The sequence below is a fragment of the Solanum stenotomum genome, chromosome 5 (assembly GCF_019186545.1).
Source record: "Solanum stenotomum isolate F172 chromosome 5, ASM1918654v1, whole genome shotgun sequence".
NCBI classification, from domain to species: domain Eukaryota; kingdom Viridiplantae; phylum Streptophyta; class Magnoliopsida; order Solanales; family Solanaceae; genus Solanum; species Solanum stenotomum.
In genome coordinates this window covers 45,742,524-45,758,322 of record NC_064286.1, presented here as the reverse complement: position 1 = coordinate 45,758,322, position 15,799 = coordinate 45,742,524, and the positions used below count along the sequence as shown (strand labels likewise).

At 34.5% G+C, this 15,799-nt stretch overlaps 1 protein-coding gene across 1 annotated transcript; it reads left to right on the top strand.

Moving 5' to 3' along the window:
• The first annotated feature begins 5,941 nt into the window (after positions 1 to 5,941).
• On the top strand, positions 5,942 to 6,921 carry LOC125865894 (ethylene-responsive transcription factor ERF109-like). Its single transcript, XM_049546159.1, has one exon. It carries the CDS (start codon positions 5,984 to 5,986, stop codon positions 6,665 to 6,667), a length of 684 nt encoding a protein of 227 aa, XP_049402116.1. The 5' UTR covers positions 5,942 to 5,983; the 3' UTR covers positions 6,668 to 6,921.
• The last annotated feature ends 8,878 nt before the right edge of the window (positions 6,922 to 15,799 follow it).

Sequence of the window (15,799 nt, the reverse complement as noted above, 5' to 3'; positions counted from 1 at the left end):
TACATCAATTAATCATATATTATATAATGGATCAATAATATTATAGGTCAATTAACTATTAAAAATAATTAATTGGATACTTTAAAATCCATGCTTACAAGATCTTTTTTTGAAAAGAAAATAAAAAGTGAATAATATTTATATTAGAAAATAAAATTTTTATTTTTATTTATCAGTATATTAATCTCATATAATATGTATATTATTGAATTAAAATAGGCAATGTAATTAATTATTACTTGTATTTCATGAATTTGGGATGAGATGAGAATAAATATTGATGTTTAATTGTATGATAAGTTAAAATATAATATAATATAGCAAGAATAAGAATAAAAAGTTAAATTAAATAATAATTTTCTCTTTCTTAACAACTTTTTTGTCAACCTTACAAATTTATTTGAATACTTTTATAAAAAAATTTCTTAAAATTTTCAAATAATTTATTTAGGGATTTTTAAAATTACCAAGTAATAATTACACACAGTTTATTTCATTGTATTTTGTTTGGTAAAAAGTATAAAGGAATTAATTTTTTTAATTTTTTTTATAATCTTCATAAATTCTCATGTAATTTATATATTTGCCTTGTAGAGACATAAGTTTGATGAATTAAATAGGTATATTATTTTTTAAAATGATGATTTAATAACATGACATATCAACTAGAATAGAAGGAGATTTTTGAGATGTTTAGTATTTATTTATTTTTGGATATAAAAAAGTAATAATATTATTCACTTTCTATTTTTTTTCAAGAAAAAAATATTGTAAGCATGAATTTTAAAATACACAATTAATTTTATTATAATAGTTAATTGACATTTAATATTATTGATTCATTGTAAAATTTATGATTAATTGACGTAAGTTAGCATTCATGAGTGATATGTATATCAATTTTTTTTTTTGAATGTATATGTTTATAAGTATTCAAAATTGATAATATTATAGTACGTTTTAAAAACCTATTCTTCATAACATAAAAAAATAAAAAGTTTAATTATAATAAAAATTCTTAAGTATGAAGATTTATTCTTAATAAACTAATATTTTAAAAAATAATACTAATATGATCATTATTTTAGTTATATGGGTTTAATGAATCAAATTAGTCTATTATTAAAAAAAGACTTCAATGACATGTCATGCCAACTAGGAGAGAGTGAGGTTTTTGAAGTGTCAAGTATATTTGGAGAAAAATAGGAATAATTGAGTGATATTTTGATTATAAATGAAACATAAATGATATNTAATAATATTATTCACTTTCTATTTTTTTTCAAGAAAAAAATATTGTAAGCATGAATTTTAAAATACACAATTAATTTTATTATAATAGTTAATTGACATTTAATATTATTGATTCATTGTAAAATTTATGATTAATTGACGTAAGTTAGCATTCATGAGTGATATGTATATCAATTTTTTTTTTTGAATGTATATGTTTATAAGTATTCAAAATTGATAATATTATAGTACGTTTTAAAAACCTATTCTTCATAACATAAAAAAATAAAAAGTTTAATTATAATAAAAATTCTTAAGTATGAAGATTTATTCTTAATAAACTAATATTTTAAATAATAATAATAATATGATCATTATTTTAGTTATATGGGTTTAATGAATCAAATTAGTCTATTATTAAAAAAAAACTTTAATGACATGTCATGCCAACTAGGAGAGAGTGGGGTTTTTGAAGTGTCAAGTATATTTGGAGAAAAATAGGAATAGTTGAGTGATATTTTGGTCCTAAATGAAACATAAATGATATTTCAAGGCAATTTTCTAAACTTGGGTGAACATTTAGGAAATTGACTTTGATTTTGATGGCAGCTTGCCTTCCAACTTCAACGAATATATATATACATTTTTAATTAATAAAGGAACGTGCATAAATTAAAATTAAATATTGGGAGTATATTTGATGTATTGACAAACAATGCTCACACAGGAGGAGTAACAAAGCTATCCACTAGCCATTCAGACGTTACTTTATTATATTGTTATATCAGATACGGAGTCGCATTTTGTTAAGGAACGTTTTATTCCTTAATTTGGAGCTTTTCGGTGCTAATTCGAATTTAATCGGGATTTAATATGGATATCGGACATCGGATGAAAAATAAAAAAAACTTATCTCTACATAACTAATACATGCATAAAATATTACATTAATTTTTACTCTTAACTAATCTCTACCTTACTAATATCCTTATAATTCTAAGTTTCTAACCAACTACCAAACAGTCCCTATATGAATGTACTTAGTATTAAATAACAATCATATAAAATAACATTAGATTTTACATTAAACCTAGAAAAGAATTATTATACTTATAACTTAAATAAAAATCTACAAATATAAAAGTTAAAGAATAATATGTATATGACAAGTGTAAAATACATTTTGCATAAAGGACGGAACTCAGTGGCGGATCCAGGATTTAGAGTTTGTGGGTGCCAAATAGGATTCGAACCCGCAACATCAACCTTCTAAAGTTGTCCTCCTACCGTGGCACCACAAGCCAATTTTGTTCTGTGGGTGGCACGCTTTATATTTATATAAATATTATATATATATATATATACCTATGTATATATAGAGTTTCCGTCGAAGTTCGGGGGTGGCGTGGCACCCCCACAACCCTTCATAGATCCGCCACTGAAGGAACTTGATTTTCAAACAAAAGTTCAGAGATTTAATTGATTTTCACCGTTAAATGTATCATTTGAAGAGTTAAAATTTAAAATTATAACAAAAATATCATTTTTTTTAAAAAACAATTAAAAATATTAAATAAATTAAAACGAAAAAAAGAAGTAGCCGTCAGTCAATAAAATGGATAAGAGGATTAGAGCATAGTTTAGTCAACTCGGTATTGTGGACGCACAACATGTACGGATTTGATTGTTGTGGGTTCGTCCTTACCAGGCTGGCTTGTGCTGTGATGGTTTGTCTTTTCTTAGATATTTATTTATTCTTCCAACTTTAATAGTACTTTCTATATCAATTTAAGTAAAATTTATTAGTTGAGTGGACATAAAATTTAAAAGAAGAATAAAAATCTTATAATTTAAATATTATAAAACTATTGATGTTGTGACAAAATTTGTTATTAAATAAAATAAAAAAATTAGAATTATACTATCTTTTAATTTTTAAAGATCTTTTTGTTTTTAACGGAGTAAGAAGTAAAAGGATGACATAAATTAAATTCAAAAGAGTATCTGATTTCGATAGTTAGAGACTACAGAGGTTATAATTTTTCGATCGTGAAGCCATTAATTTTTAAACATTGTCCTTTTCTATTCAATTTGTTTGACACTATTTTTTTATTAGCTTATTTAGAAAAGGTTGACACGTTCATAAAATTAAAAATAATCAATTATTTTTATATTCTACCTTTAATAAAAAAATTTATAGTTAAAATATTATAATATGTTAAGATTACAAATTTTAAACTTTTTAAAAAATATATAAGTATTAAGAATTATTGAAAATTAAAAATAATTTAAATTGAATATAATCATTACTTTTACCAATCAAATATTTTTCAACTACTGTTGTGTTCATTCACACCACTATTACTGTTATATTAGTCTCTCTGCGCATCTTTATTTGTTTATATTTGATTTGGTACATTTCATATAAAGTAATAAATAAAAATTACTTTTTATTAATCATCTTTATTAATTATTAAGTCATCTAAATACTATTTTCTTTTTTTCATATTAGATGGACATCTTACTGAAAATATTTGTCTCATATTACTTGATTACTTATTGAACCAAGATATAATTATTTTTTTCTATTTTGCCCTTACAATTATATGATCTTTAGAAGTTTAAACAAATTTTGAAGATTTAAGTTTCTTTTTTCAAGAGGCTAATTACAATTAATAAAGGATAAAACCGTAAAGTTGACCAATTTATTAATGATTACTTAATTATCATGTAAAATAGAAAGTGCACATCTAATATGGGACGGAAGGAGTACTGAATAAATCCCCTAGTGTTTAATACTCCTTATATCCCAATTTATCTGACATTTTTCATTTTTCAAGAGTCAAACAATTTAAGTTTGATTAGAAATACGTGCGTGAAATCTTTAATTTTTTTGAAATGAAATTTATATACTTGTAAAGTACGTAAAAAGTACTATAAGTCACAATAATTGACAATTCAAAATAATTAAAAGATATATGAAAATTTACAATCAAAGATATATTTGTTTGAATCTCGAAATTCAAAAAGTGTAACACAAATTAGGACGGAGGGGATAATAAAAATCAATATAAATAAAAATAAATAGTTATTTTAATATAGTGAATAGGTAAAAGATGGACGAAGGGACTTCTTTGATTATTATAATTTGAGTTTCTTATTTCATTTTTCTTTCATTCTTTAGTGTAAAAATAAGAGAAATAAAAAGAAAAAAGTGTACATGAAAAAAAAAGAGAATTTTTTTTATAAACTAACTATTTCCTCCGTCCAACAATAGTTGTTCATTATACTATTTTGGGATGTGCAACAATAGTTGTCCACTTTATGTAACAACTCCAATTTCACAATAGAAACATTCAAATATTATAATCACTAAACTCGAAGTTACAATGAAAAAATGGAACTAACAAAGAAAACTATTGTAGAAGATAACTAGAAGGGAGATGAGCAGCATAGACTCAAAGAAAGAGGATGAGAGGACTAGACATTTTTCTCAACAATTTGCATAATCCCTAAACCACATACCACTACCCTTTTTGATAGAACTGTTCCCACACCACTACTTTCGTGACTTTGATATCCACATTGGGATGGACTTGGCTCATAACAATACTCTCGTCCTCAATAAGAACCTTGTCCTCAAGGTTCGAGTCCAGAACAATGTTAGTAGCACACTCCCTACCAATTGTAGCCAAGACCAATTGTGCAATATTGTCAGGAGTAAGTGTCCGTTTGGATTGACTTATTTTAGGTGCTTTTAAGCCAAAATAACTTTTAAGCAGTTTTGAAGTGTTTGGGTAAAGTTAAAATGTGCATAAGCACTTATTTTAAAGCCAAAATAACAAAAATAAGCCAAAAACCATAAGTTAGAAATCTTAACTTATGCCTTTTGGCTTACAAGTCATAAGCCAAAAACCAATCCAAACAGGCCTAAGAAAGTAGAAAAGTCGGTCCTCTTTCCTTGGAAGCGACCGGACAAGATGACGTTTCCAGTCTTCCCTGATGTCTCCTGCAAATTCCAAATTACCCCTCTCCTTTGTGTAAATATTACGGTGTGTTTGGTATGAATGAGAATGTTTTCTTGGAAAAAAATGGATATCTAACTTATTTTCTCATGTTTGGTTGGTGAGTAGAGAATATTTTTTTAATGTTTGGGTTGGTGAATGGAAAATATTTTGACGGGTGGCTTGGGTGGGGTGACCTTCGTGGGGGAGGGGGTTTCGGGGTAGGGGTAAAAATATATTTGAAATTTAAAAAATAAAAATTTAAAAATGTTAATTATTTTTTTGGATAGGGTGGGTCAGGTTGTACGGAGTAGGATAAGAAAACAAATATTAAAGAATGAAGTAAAATTTTGGAGAATATTTTCCTTAATTTTTGAAGAAAAATTATTTTCCTTAAATTTGAGAAAAATGAATTGATTTGAAAAAATATTTTTCAAAACATTTAAGTTAATCAAACATAATACCAAACACACCCAACGTCATTCATCTATGAAAGTGACAAGCGCCATGTGAACAATCACTTCCCTGCCTTGTCATCAACTATTACAAAAAATCCACAAATCCGAAATCCCACGTGACCACAAAATCAATTAACGTAATTTGAAGATGCCAGCTAAGCTAAATTCAAACGCGTGTACGATAAGCGTACTCATCTTCATTCCCCGACTATATAAAACCAAATAACTTAGAATAACCATGTGAACACCAAAGACCAAAATTTTCTCAGCTTTTTCAAATTTTCAACAATGCAGAGGTCAACAAAACTTACTGATGAACAAGAGTTTTCAATCATGGTTAATGCTTTAACCAATGTGATTACAGGTACTACTACCCATACTTCTCCTGTCACTCCCAGTGCCACAATTTCATTACCTTGTACGATCATGTCTTATTCTATTGAGCCGCCCCTGTTTCGTGTTGCGATAGAACCAGAGCCTTGTCAATTCTGCAAAATAAATGGTTGTTTAGGCTGCAATTATTTTGCAACCTCATCAGCCGCGGCTGGTGTTAACAACAACAATACATTAAACATTGTTGCGAAGAAGAAGAATTACAGAGGAGTGAGGCAGAGACCACGGGGAAAATGGGCTGCGGAAATTAGAGACCCGAGAAGGGCAGCCAGAGTATGGCTTGGAACATTTACTACAGCAGAGGATGCAGCTAGAGCTTATGACAGAGCAGCTATTGAATTTAGAGGTCCAAGAGCCAAGCTTAATTTCTCATTTGCAGATTACACATCAATTCAACAACACAATACTACACCCCTGCAAGTGCAACAACAACAATCACCCTCGCAGTTACAACAAGGAATTAACACAGAAGAAGAAGAGTTCTGGGATGAATTGATGAATTCGGACAATGAAATTCAACATTACTTTAATGGAGAATCTTCTAATTCTGCCAATGGCTATATTGCTCATAGCTTCTGATCATTTCCTATTTTATAGGGAATAAGACGCATATTGCATGCCCATTTAGTTTCGATAGTATCAAATTAAATTTGCTTTTCAATTAAGATAGTATGATAAATACTTGGGCACAAAATATTACATATGTGGCCTGAGAAAACTGAGGGAGAAATCACCTGATGATTTTGATGGTAGCTTGCCTACCAACTTCAAGGAATATATATACATTTTTAATTAATAAAGAAACGTGCATACATTAAAGTTAAATATTGGAAGTATATTTGATGTATTGACAAACAATGTTCACCCCGGGAGGAGTAACAAGGTCTGCCATTCAGACCTTACTTTATTATATCAATTTATCAATTTGACTAGAAGAGGGGTTGCCTTTTGAAAATGAGGCAAACCCCACTAATGGAACTTAAGTGGGACTTGCGTCGTGCCACGACGTTGACTAAGGCGCTTCTTGAGAGGCAACTCAAGATTTTATTGCTTTGTTTTTCTTTTTGAAATAATGATGTGTTGATTGTGTAGGTTAAAGTGTGGAAAATGTTTGAAAAGTGCAGGTTGGCGAGCTGAAAGTCTAGTCGGTGAATTGACGAATAGGTCGGCCAGATCGCCGTTGGACTCAAGACAAATTTTAAATTGTAGTCTGTAAAACTCGGCAAACCCAAGAGCAACTTGGTGAGTCGTCGACCAGGTTGGCAATCATGACTTAGTCCGCTGTTTGGACCCCCACATTAATTGGAGGTCTTGTAAAACTCGGCGAGGTAAGTGACAACTCAGTGTATTATCGAGTGGGTCGGCGAGCAAAATTAATGTCACCGAATGGGCGAGAACCGAACGGTTTTTAATGGCCAAAGGTTTAAACTTTCAAACTCTTTCACTTTCCCTCACTATTAATCTTGCCAAACTCACACCCGCAGAGTATTATCTATATTTCTTGCATTTTTATCGTATTTGAGTTGTTGATTGTGTGTTTGGAGTGAATTGCTTTACCGCCTAGAATTTTAAATTATTTTAATCGACATATAAGGTTGGTTTTTCGAACCCCGAGTTTATTTTTAGAAATTTGTACTCTTATGCAAGTGAATCTTATCTTAGTGATGTGTGCTGGACCTCTTTGATCTTAATTGTTTTCGTATGTGCCTATGTTGTAATATTTAGATTGGTGAATTCCCTTGATTGTGTGCCTTAAAATTGGTAAAAATTTTTGGTGTTGTGCTTGCATGATGTTGGGTCTAGGCAGGCGAAGTCTAAGTAGCCCGCATTTGTGCCAAATGACGTATTTTGCCCAATAATTGAGCGGTTGACGTCATTCTTAAGGGCAAAAGTCGTAAAAATGGCCAAATTTGGCCAAACCAGAAGAAGTCTGAGTACCCCGGGGGCATGGATGTATTGGGTCTGAGCTTAATTAGAAAAATGCATGCTTTGTTTTTGTTTTCGGGGGTTACGGGATTGAATTTCAGAAGTTGGGTCGAAAGTAGGCACGTTGGGTCTCGTTTGGCGAGCCGGGTCGAGCTCGCCGAACCACTCGGCGGTTCGCTGAAGTTCCCTATCCCACCTTTAATTTCATGCTAAATGTGAAGTTTGGTTCTGTAACTTTCGACGAGAAGCCTGAGGTCGCCGAATGCACTCGGCGACTTGCCGAAAGTCCTTCTTGATCGCCCTTTGTTTGAACCCCTGACCCTTAATTGCACTGTAACTTTTGGCGGGCTAATCCTTGGTCGCCGAATGCTGTCGGTGATTCGCCGAAAGGCCTTCCCATCGCCGACATGCCAAAATTTTCTGAGATTTTTGAGCCAATCCTTTCGGTGAGCCAGATCTGGCTCGCCAAAGCTACTCGGCGAGTCTGTTTGCAACAATTTTTCTGTGCTTTTGCTTGAATTGTTTCTAAATTTTCTTGATGATTTTGCAGACATGGCTACACCAAAAGTTGCCCGTATAAACATGCCACCCCGAAAGAAGACTAATGGGATAAAAATCAATGATGATCTAGCTGTATCCAGGGGCAAGGCCACTAAGCTTCCCGAAAAGGCAATTGCGTCACCAGAGGCCAACTCCGACAGTGTCAGTATCTACACCACTCACCTCTCCACTTCTCAGAGTGAGGGTGAACACCAGGAACAACAGGCTGCAGCTTCAGATCCTGATGATGATGAATTAATAGCAGAACAGAGGGCTGAGCTGCGATCCAAAAAGATGAATGATCTGTCTAGGATCAGGACTCCTCAGGCCAACACTTCTCCTACTCTAACTACAACACATATTGTGGTCCTAGCACCACCAATACAAGGTCCTCTTCCCAAATCTATGAATAGACTGAAGACTGAGGGAATGAGGACAATCATCGAGGAGAAACGTCTATCCACTGATGGGGTCATTGACAAATTCCCAGAGATTATGAGCTATCTGAAGTCTCATAAATTCCAGATCTTTACCAAATTTCGTGGCCCATATATTCCAAGTTGGGCCAGGGAGTTCTACAATGCTTATAGTGCTTTAAAACCACAAGGGAAGAAGTCGACAACAAAATTTAAATCGGTTGACTATGTGGTCGTCAGAGGTAAAAGGGTAAAGTGTGATAATAATGCCATCAATGCCGACTTGGAGTGCTCTAACGATATTGATGATGACTGTCAACTCCTAACTAGAACAAAGATACTAGAAAACATGAAAAAATGGTTGGCCCCGTTGATACTAGACGACACTCCCAGATGGCTATAGATTGGGGCAACTATTGAAAAGAAGGACCTCAGTATGGCAGTGAAATATTGGTTTGGTTTCATCAACAACACGATTGTATTAGAGATGCTCATGTGGGCCAAGCAGCGCCAGACTTCCCTCTCTTTCCCGGTGTTGATCACAAGCTATGTAGACGGGCTCAGGTGCCTAGAGATGCGAACAAGGATATGCAAGTAATTCCCACATCCTCTATCGATATCCGGAGGATGGAGGCGCAGTATTTAAAGGATGAGGCAGAGAAAAAGAAGGCAGCCCCGATGGACTCTTATTCGGTTGTGGACACAGACTAACTACCTATAGAGGCACCTTTGCCTACTTCGGTCCTTGGGCCTTCCGGTACTTCTAGTATTGCTCCTTCTGACATCCCTAGTTCCTTTGCTACTACGTTGTCTCCTAGAGTTGCTGCTGTTGCTCTTTCCCGGACCCCGCTCACTCAGACCCCATTAATGGGGCAACTTGCCATTCTGTCGATCGTCGTGCTGCCAGACTTGAGGCCTCCATTCCGGGAATGATTCAGACTACCTTGACTGATGCTGTGACACCATTGAGAGCTACAATTGATGCCCTTGCGGCTAGGATAGCGGTGTGTGAGCGTGGACAAGGGGCCACCAAGGAGGTGACGACTTTAAAGGCCGCGATTGCTGCACTGAGGAGTGATGTGGATCAGCTGAAGTCTACCGACATGTCCATAATTTTTGGGACGGTGGAGATTCTGGATGTGCCAGAGATGCCTCCGGCCACCACCGGAGATGAGGTTAGAGTTGAGGAGACAACTTATCCTAAGTTCGAAGCTAGACGGATGAGGAGATACTTGAGGTTGCTGAGGAGGCTTCATATGAGGGCCTTACTGAGACGGAAGAGGTCATGGTAGATGCAGCTGTGCAGGCTTCTTTGGCGAATACACATTTGGTTGAATCTAATGCAACTGTTATTCCTTTTGAAGTGACTTCGGGCACTGATGCCCAGGTTCTGAGCACTATACCGGGCACTGAGGCTTGAGATCAAAGTGATACACTGAGCATTGATTCCCAGACAGATGGAGCGAATGTTTAGACTGGATCCCTCTTTACCTCCCTCTCTGTCTTACTTTTTGACTTTTGTTTTTGCTTGCATTTGAGGACAAATAGTTTTTATTTATGGTGGGGTGAGGCCCACCTTTTGTGATGATTGTTCTGTGTATATATTTGGGTTTTTGAGCTGTAAATTGGGTTAATATTGCATTTTGTGGATGATTGAGCTTGTGGTTCCTTGTTTTTAATTGTAACTAATTTTTGGACCCTTTCGAAAAAATTAAGCCACCTCTTTTGTGTGTGAATGTGGTTGTTCTCTTGCTAATTTGAGTATCAGTCTTGATCAATACCGATGACTTAAATAGTTCTCATAATCAACCAAAAATGAATGTGCGGCTATGATGAGGCCAAATGAAGTTGCATAGACAATATGTGAACTCTTTGCATCTCGTTGTGACTAGCCAAGTATCAAAATGAGTCTCTTGCGATAAACATTGCACATTAGCAAAAGTGTGGAGTCTTGTTTGTCATTGGTGCCAATGCCTTGTGTGATGAGCTTACCGTGAACCATGTATGATAACACCTAGAATTTGCCCCATTGGTGCGGTTGACTAAGTGATGTAATCTCATGATATAATCTTAGACAACTTTGAAGAGTGTGAAACAATTTAACACTATACCTCTTTTGTGGCAAACCTTGTGAGTGTGTGATTCTTGTTTGAATACCCTTTAAGCCTTACCCTTTTCTTGGAAGAAACTTGATGCAAACTGTAACCTTTCTTGATTCATTACCCATATTCTTCATGATTTGTGATTTGTGTAAATAGCCAACTTAGGCCAAAAGCCTAAGTTGGGGGTGTGGTAAAAAGAGAAGGTGAATCAAGAAGTGCAAGAAAGTCCCCTTTGACCCATGGTTTGAGAAAAATGGAACTCCTCCATATAAAAAAGAAGAAGAAAAGAATGAAAAGAAAAAGAATGGAAAAGTTATGGAATAAAGTTGTGAAAATAGAAAAAGAAATGGGGTTTTCAACAATCCATGGGAAGTGAATAATAGAGTGACTTGTGAGCACGAATGAGAATGATGAAGGAAAGGAAAGAAAGTGTTGTTCACACCACATTTCATGAGGATTACAACCATTGAGCCTAAATGACCATACATTTGCACTCAACCCTGTTACAAGCCTTGTAAAGACCTTTTTGATCTTGAGTGAGCTGAAACAATTGTTGATTGGAAAATAAGGGCAAACCTATGGGTGAAATCATGCATTGTTTTCATTTTTGTGAGTGTGAGTGTTGCATTCGATTCTGGAGCTTTAAATTGTTGAACCATTGTATGTGAATATGGAATCATTCTTTGTGTGAGGGCATTTGAACACCTTTGTTGAGCTTGAACTTGCATTTGAAGCAAGTATTGTGAACTTGAGATTCTTTGGTAATGGCGAGTCACAACTTGAATCTTTGAGTGCACAATTGATCCTTGCATGAATAAGTTGAGTCTTTTTGTGTGCATTCATGATTGAGTCTTGTGTAACACTATTTGAGACATCCTTTTTGAACTGCTGAACTTGAGATTTACTTGAGGACAAACAAAAATTTAAGTTAGGGCTTTATTTTAATAGATTTAGTGTCTTCAAATGCATATATTGTGTCAATAACTGATGTAAATCCTTGATTTTCAGGTATTTGGATTGAGGAACAAAGCATGGACACTAATGAGCAAAAAGGAACAAGGCAGCTGAAAGAACGAAGAAAAGAAAGCCTAATGATCGCCTAACCCATTGAGCGAGTCGCCGAATGGCCATGATCTCGCCTAAAGTTCCAGCGTGCCAAGCCATGAAGGAGAAATCCAAGTCGGTGATAGAAAAAAGCAGTCGGCGAGTCGCCGAACTGTTCTGCGATGCAGTGCTAGATCGCCCAAAGTTACAGAACTTGAATATGCTGAACGTCAAAGCAAAAAGGAGATGGAATTGACCAAAGGGCAGATCACCAAGTGGATCAGCGATCCCGACTTATTGCGTCGAATGGTCCTTCGCAATACATTTTTGGAGACTATAAATAGATTTTTAAATTCTTAGTTTAGTATCCAAGTTTTATAATTATCAGTTTTTTAAGTTTTAGAACAGAAAGTTTGGAGACAATATTTTCCCTAGCTTTGAAGATTTGAAGAGTTCCATTTTTGAGAAATTGGAATTGCGTCTTTGAGATTCTTCAACCTTGACCTTTGTAAAGACGAAATTAATCATACCCAGTTGATGGAAACACAATTTGGTAACAATTTCTATCTTTTTATGATATCTAGCTAAAATCCAAATTCTTGGGGTGTGATTATGTGATTATGGATTGATTTAGCTGCTGGGTATTGTTAATTGATAGTGTAAATGTTGTTTAAAAGTGATTTCATTCAATAATTATGGCTTAATATAAAGGGTTGTAGTTGCAAATGCAACTCTACCCTCATGTTTTTGGCTTGCTCGAGAGAGAGGTTTTAAAACCAAGATTACTGATTTGATGGTCTGTGGGCATTGGGTTGAGTGAATCCTAAACTCTCTTCCACACATTCAGCTCGAGAGAGTGAATGGACTAAAGAGAAGGTTGTTCTTAATTGTTGCTTATTGGTGTTCTAGAGAAACCAATTTGATTCGGGGTAAATTGTTCAAGAGAAAGTTTATCCCTATTAAAGTATAGCTTATTCACTGATTTACAACTATTTACTATTAATTGAAATTACCCATTTGTCTACCTTGACCCATAATCTGATCACATCCCAAGAACCCGTCTCCTCACCTGTTTCTTAGTGTTATTTGCTGCTGTTGTAGTTTATAATTACACTCAAAATCCCTCATATTTGACACTTGTGTCACCCTAAATTTGAACTATGCTTTTATTCATAAATGTTTTTACCTATGATTGACTTGAACATATTTGTACTTGGCTCGTGAATCTTAAGCACGTACCACTTCTTGTGGGATTCGACCCCAACTCACTTAGTTGGGTTATATTACTGACTAATGATCGTTGGCACTTAGTATTGGATGAAGTGTCCTGATACATGAAATCAAGGCGCCAAGAGTGAGCCAAAACTGACCCCCAGTAAGTGGAGGTGTGCTGTGACACACCACCCCTGCGCCCGGAGCGTCAGACCACTTTCCTTCCCTGATCTTGTCCCGTACTTGTTCCTTTGAGCTGAGATTTCATTCCATTCTCGATACCAAATATCTAAACCTTCGTAAATCATCGAGAGATCTTTCATATATCCTAATCACGTCTCTTAATTTCACTCTTCAAATTAAAGAATTTTTAAGAGTAAAGTTCGAGTAAGTCTTTTGAGTCACTTTGAGAAGTCTTTTTTTCAATTTTTTTAAACTTGAATTAAGACTTGAGTACTTGGGTATGAGGATGAGCATATTTGAGTTCATTTCTTTAAATGAGTATGAAGGGACTAAGTGTTCCCAAGCATGTAAGACTTTTACATTTAAAATGACAAGAAACCTTGTTTCTAAATGAGTTCAAGAGGAATTTTTTAGCATTATCTCTTTTAAGAGAGCTTTTGAGTAATTATCTCAAATTGAGGAAGAGTTTTGTTTTCCTTAAAACATATGATCATGAGTTATATGTATTATTGGGAGTAGTATTGAGCACGGATATGGGGATGAGTTCAGACAACTCAAAATCCTCATAAACCATGTATGCTAACATGGGTAAAGGATCATACTTTTTAGATGATTTCTTATTGCTTTAAAGCATAGCTTAGTAGATCCACTTAGTTGAGGATGTCTTATACTCCAGCAAGGTATAGTACAGTTCTGGCAGCGTGGGGGAGACGTTGTATTATCACATAGCTCATATTGATAGTTGTCGGTTAGAGAATCTCCCAAATAAGAGTAAAGAGTTTATTATTGTATTTTTAAATACATTGAGGTATTATCTACTGTTTTAAAAGCTTTCTTTATATTGCATCTTTGTTGTTGCTTTTATATTGAATTGAGTTGAGTATCCTTGAGTTGAGTTGAGATGAGGTGAGTATGTTCTTCATTTTAATCAGTTCAAGTTTATGTCTATGCTTTAGAGTTCCCCTTACATGCTCGTACATTCAATGTAATGACGCCATTTGACCTGTATCTTTCATGATGCAGATACATGTATTCAGGGTGATCAACAGGCGCTCCGTTGATACCACTTGTAGTTCCAGATTTGCTTTGGTGAGTCTTCTTATTTTCGAAGGTTTTCCCATTTATCTTTAAGTTTTGTTAGGATGTCGTGGGTTTTGTCCTGACTTTCATCGCAATATTTTAGAGGCTTCACAGACAGTAGTAGTTGATGAGTCTTTTTCTTATTTCCTTTGTTGATGTTTTAAAGACTGTGAGTTAAACACTTATGTTCATTTGAGTATATTGAGTTATACTATTTTATTTATGATATCTTTATGAGTTGAGTTTGTTTTGAGATTTCTATTCAATTGAGTAAGTCTTCCGTGGAGTAATGAGTCAGGTCAAGGGTTCGCTTGGGGACCAACAATGGTTCTCGAGTGTCGGCCACGTCCAAGGTGTAGGCTCAAGGCGTGACACCTACGCAGGTCACACCCTTCCCTCCGCCACCCCCTAACCAGGCCACCCCGTCAAAAAGAAATTAAAAAAAAATTGGGAAAAATTTCAATTTTTTTAAAAAAAATCATTTATACGCCATCCCTAGTCCCCACCCATACCCCCCCTCCCCTCACCGCCACCTTCATGCCACCCTCCATCAAAATACTTCTTTAAAAAAGATATTTTTGGGAAATATTTCACCAATACATTGATTAATCTCGACAGGGACAATATACCTCGGGCTCAACTTGTTCTTCTTTTCAAATTTCATCAAACTTTTCATAGGTGTAACCTTCAATAGAACCCGCTCTCCAATCATTAACTCTAAATCACGAATCTTTCGATCCATATAACTCTCTTGCCTACTCTAAACCATGATAAGCCTATCCTCAATCAACTCAATCTTATCTAAGAACTCCCTAACCAGATATGTTCCCCACGGCCTAACCTCAAATGCATCAAACCATCCAACTAGAGATCCACATCTCCTACCATACAATACCTCGAGTCGTGCCAACTCAATACTCGAATGATAATTGTTGTTGTATGCAACTCAACTAAAAATAAAAATTTATACCCAATAACCACCAAAGTGATCACACGCACCCTAACATGTTCTCAAGGACCTCAATAGTCTAATCAGACTGACTATCTGCCTGTGTATGAAAGGATATATCAAGATTCACCCGATTTCTAACTCTTTTTGCATAGACCATTAAAAATTAGATATAAATTATGTGCCTCGGCATGAAAGAATAGATAAGGGAACCCTATGTAATCAAACTATCTTCCGAACGTAGAATTGGACTAACTTC

Excerpts from the sequence above, each read along its gene's own strand:
- LOC125865894 (XM_049546159.1), top strand. The coding sequence starts at position 5,984 with ATGCAGAGGTCAACAAAACTTACTGATGAACAAGAGTTTTCAATCATG.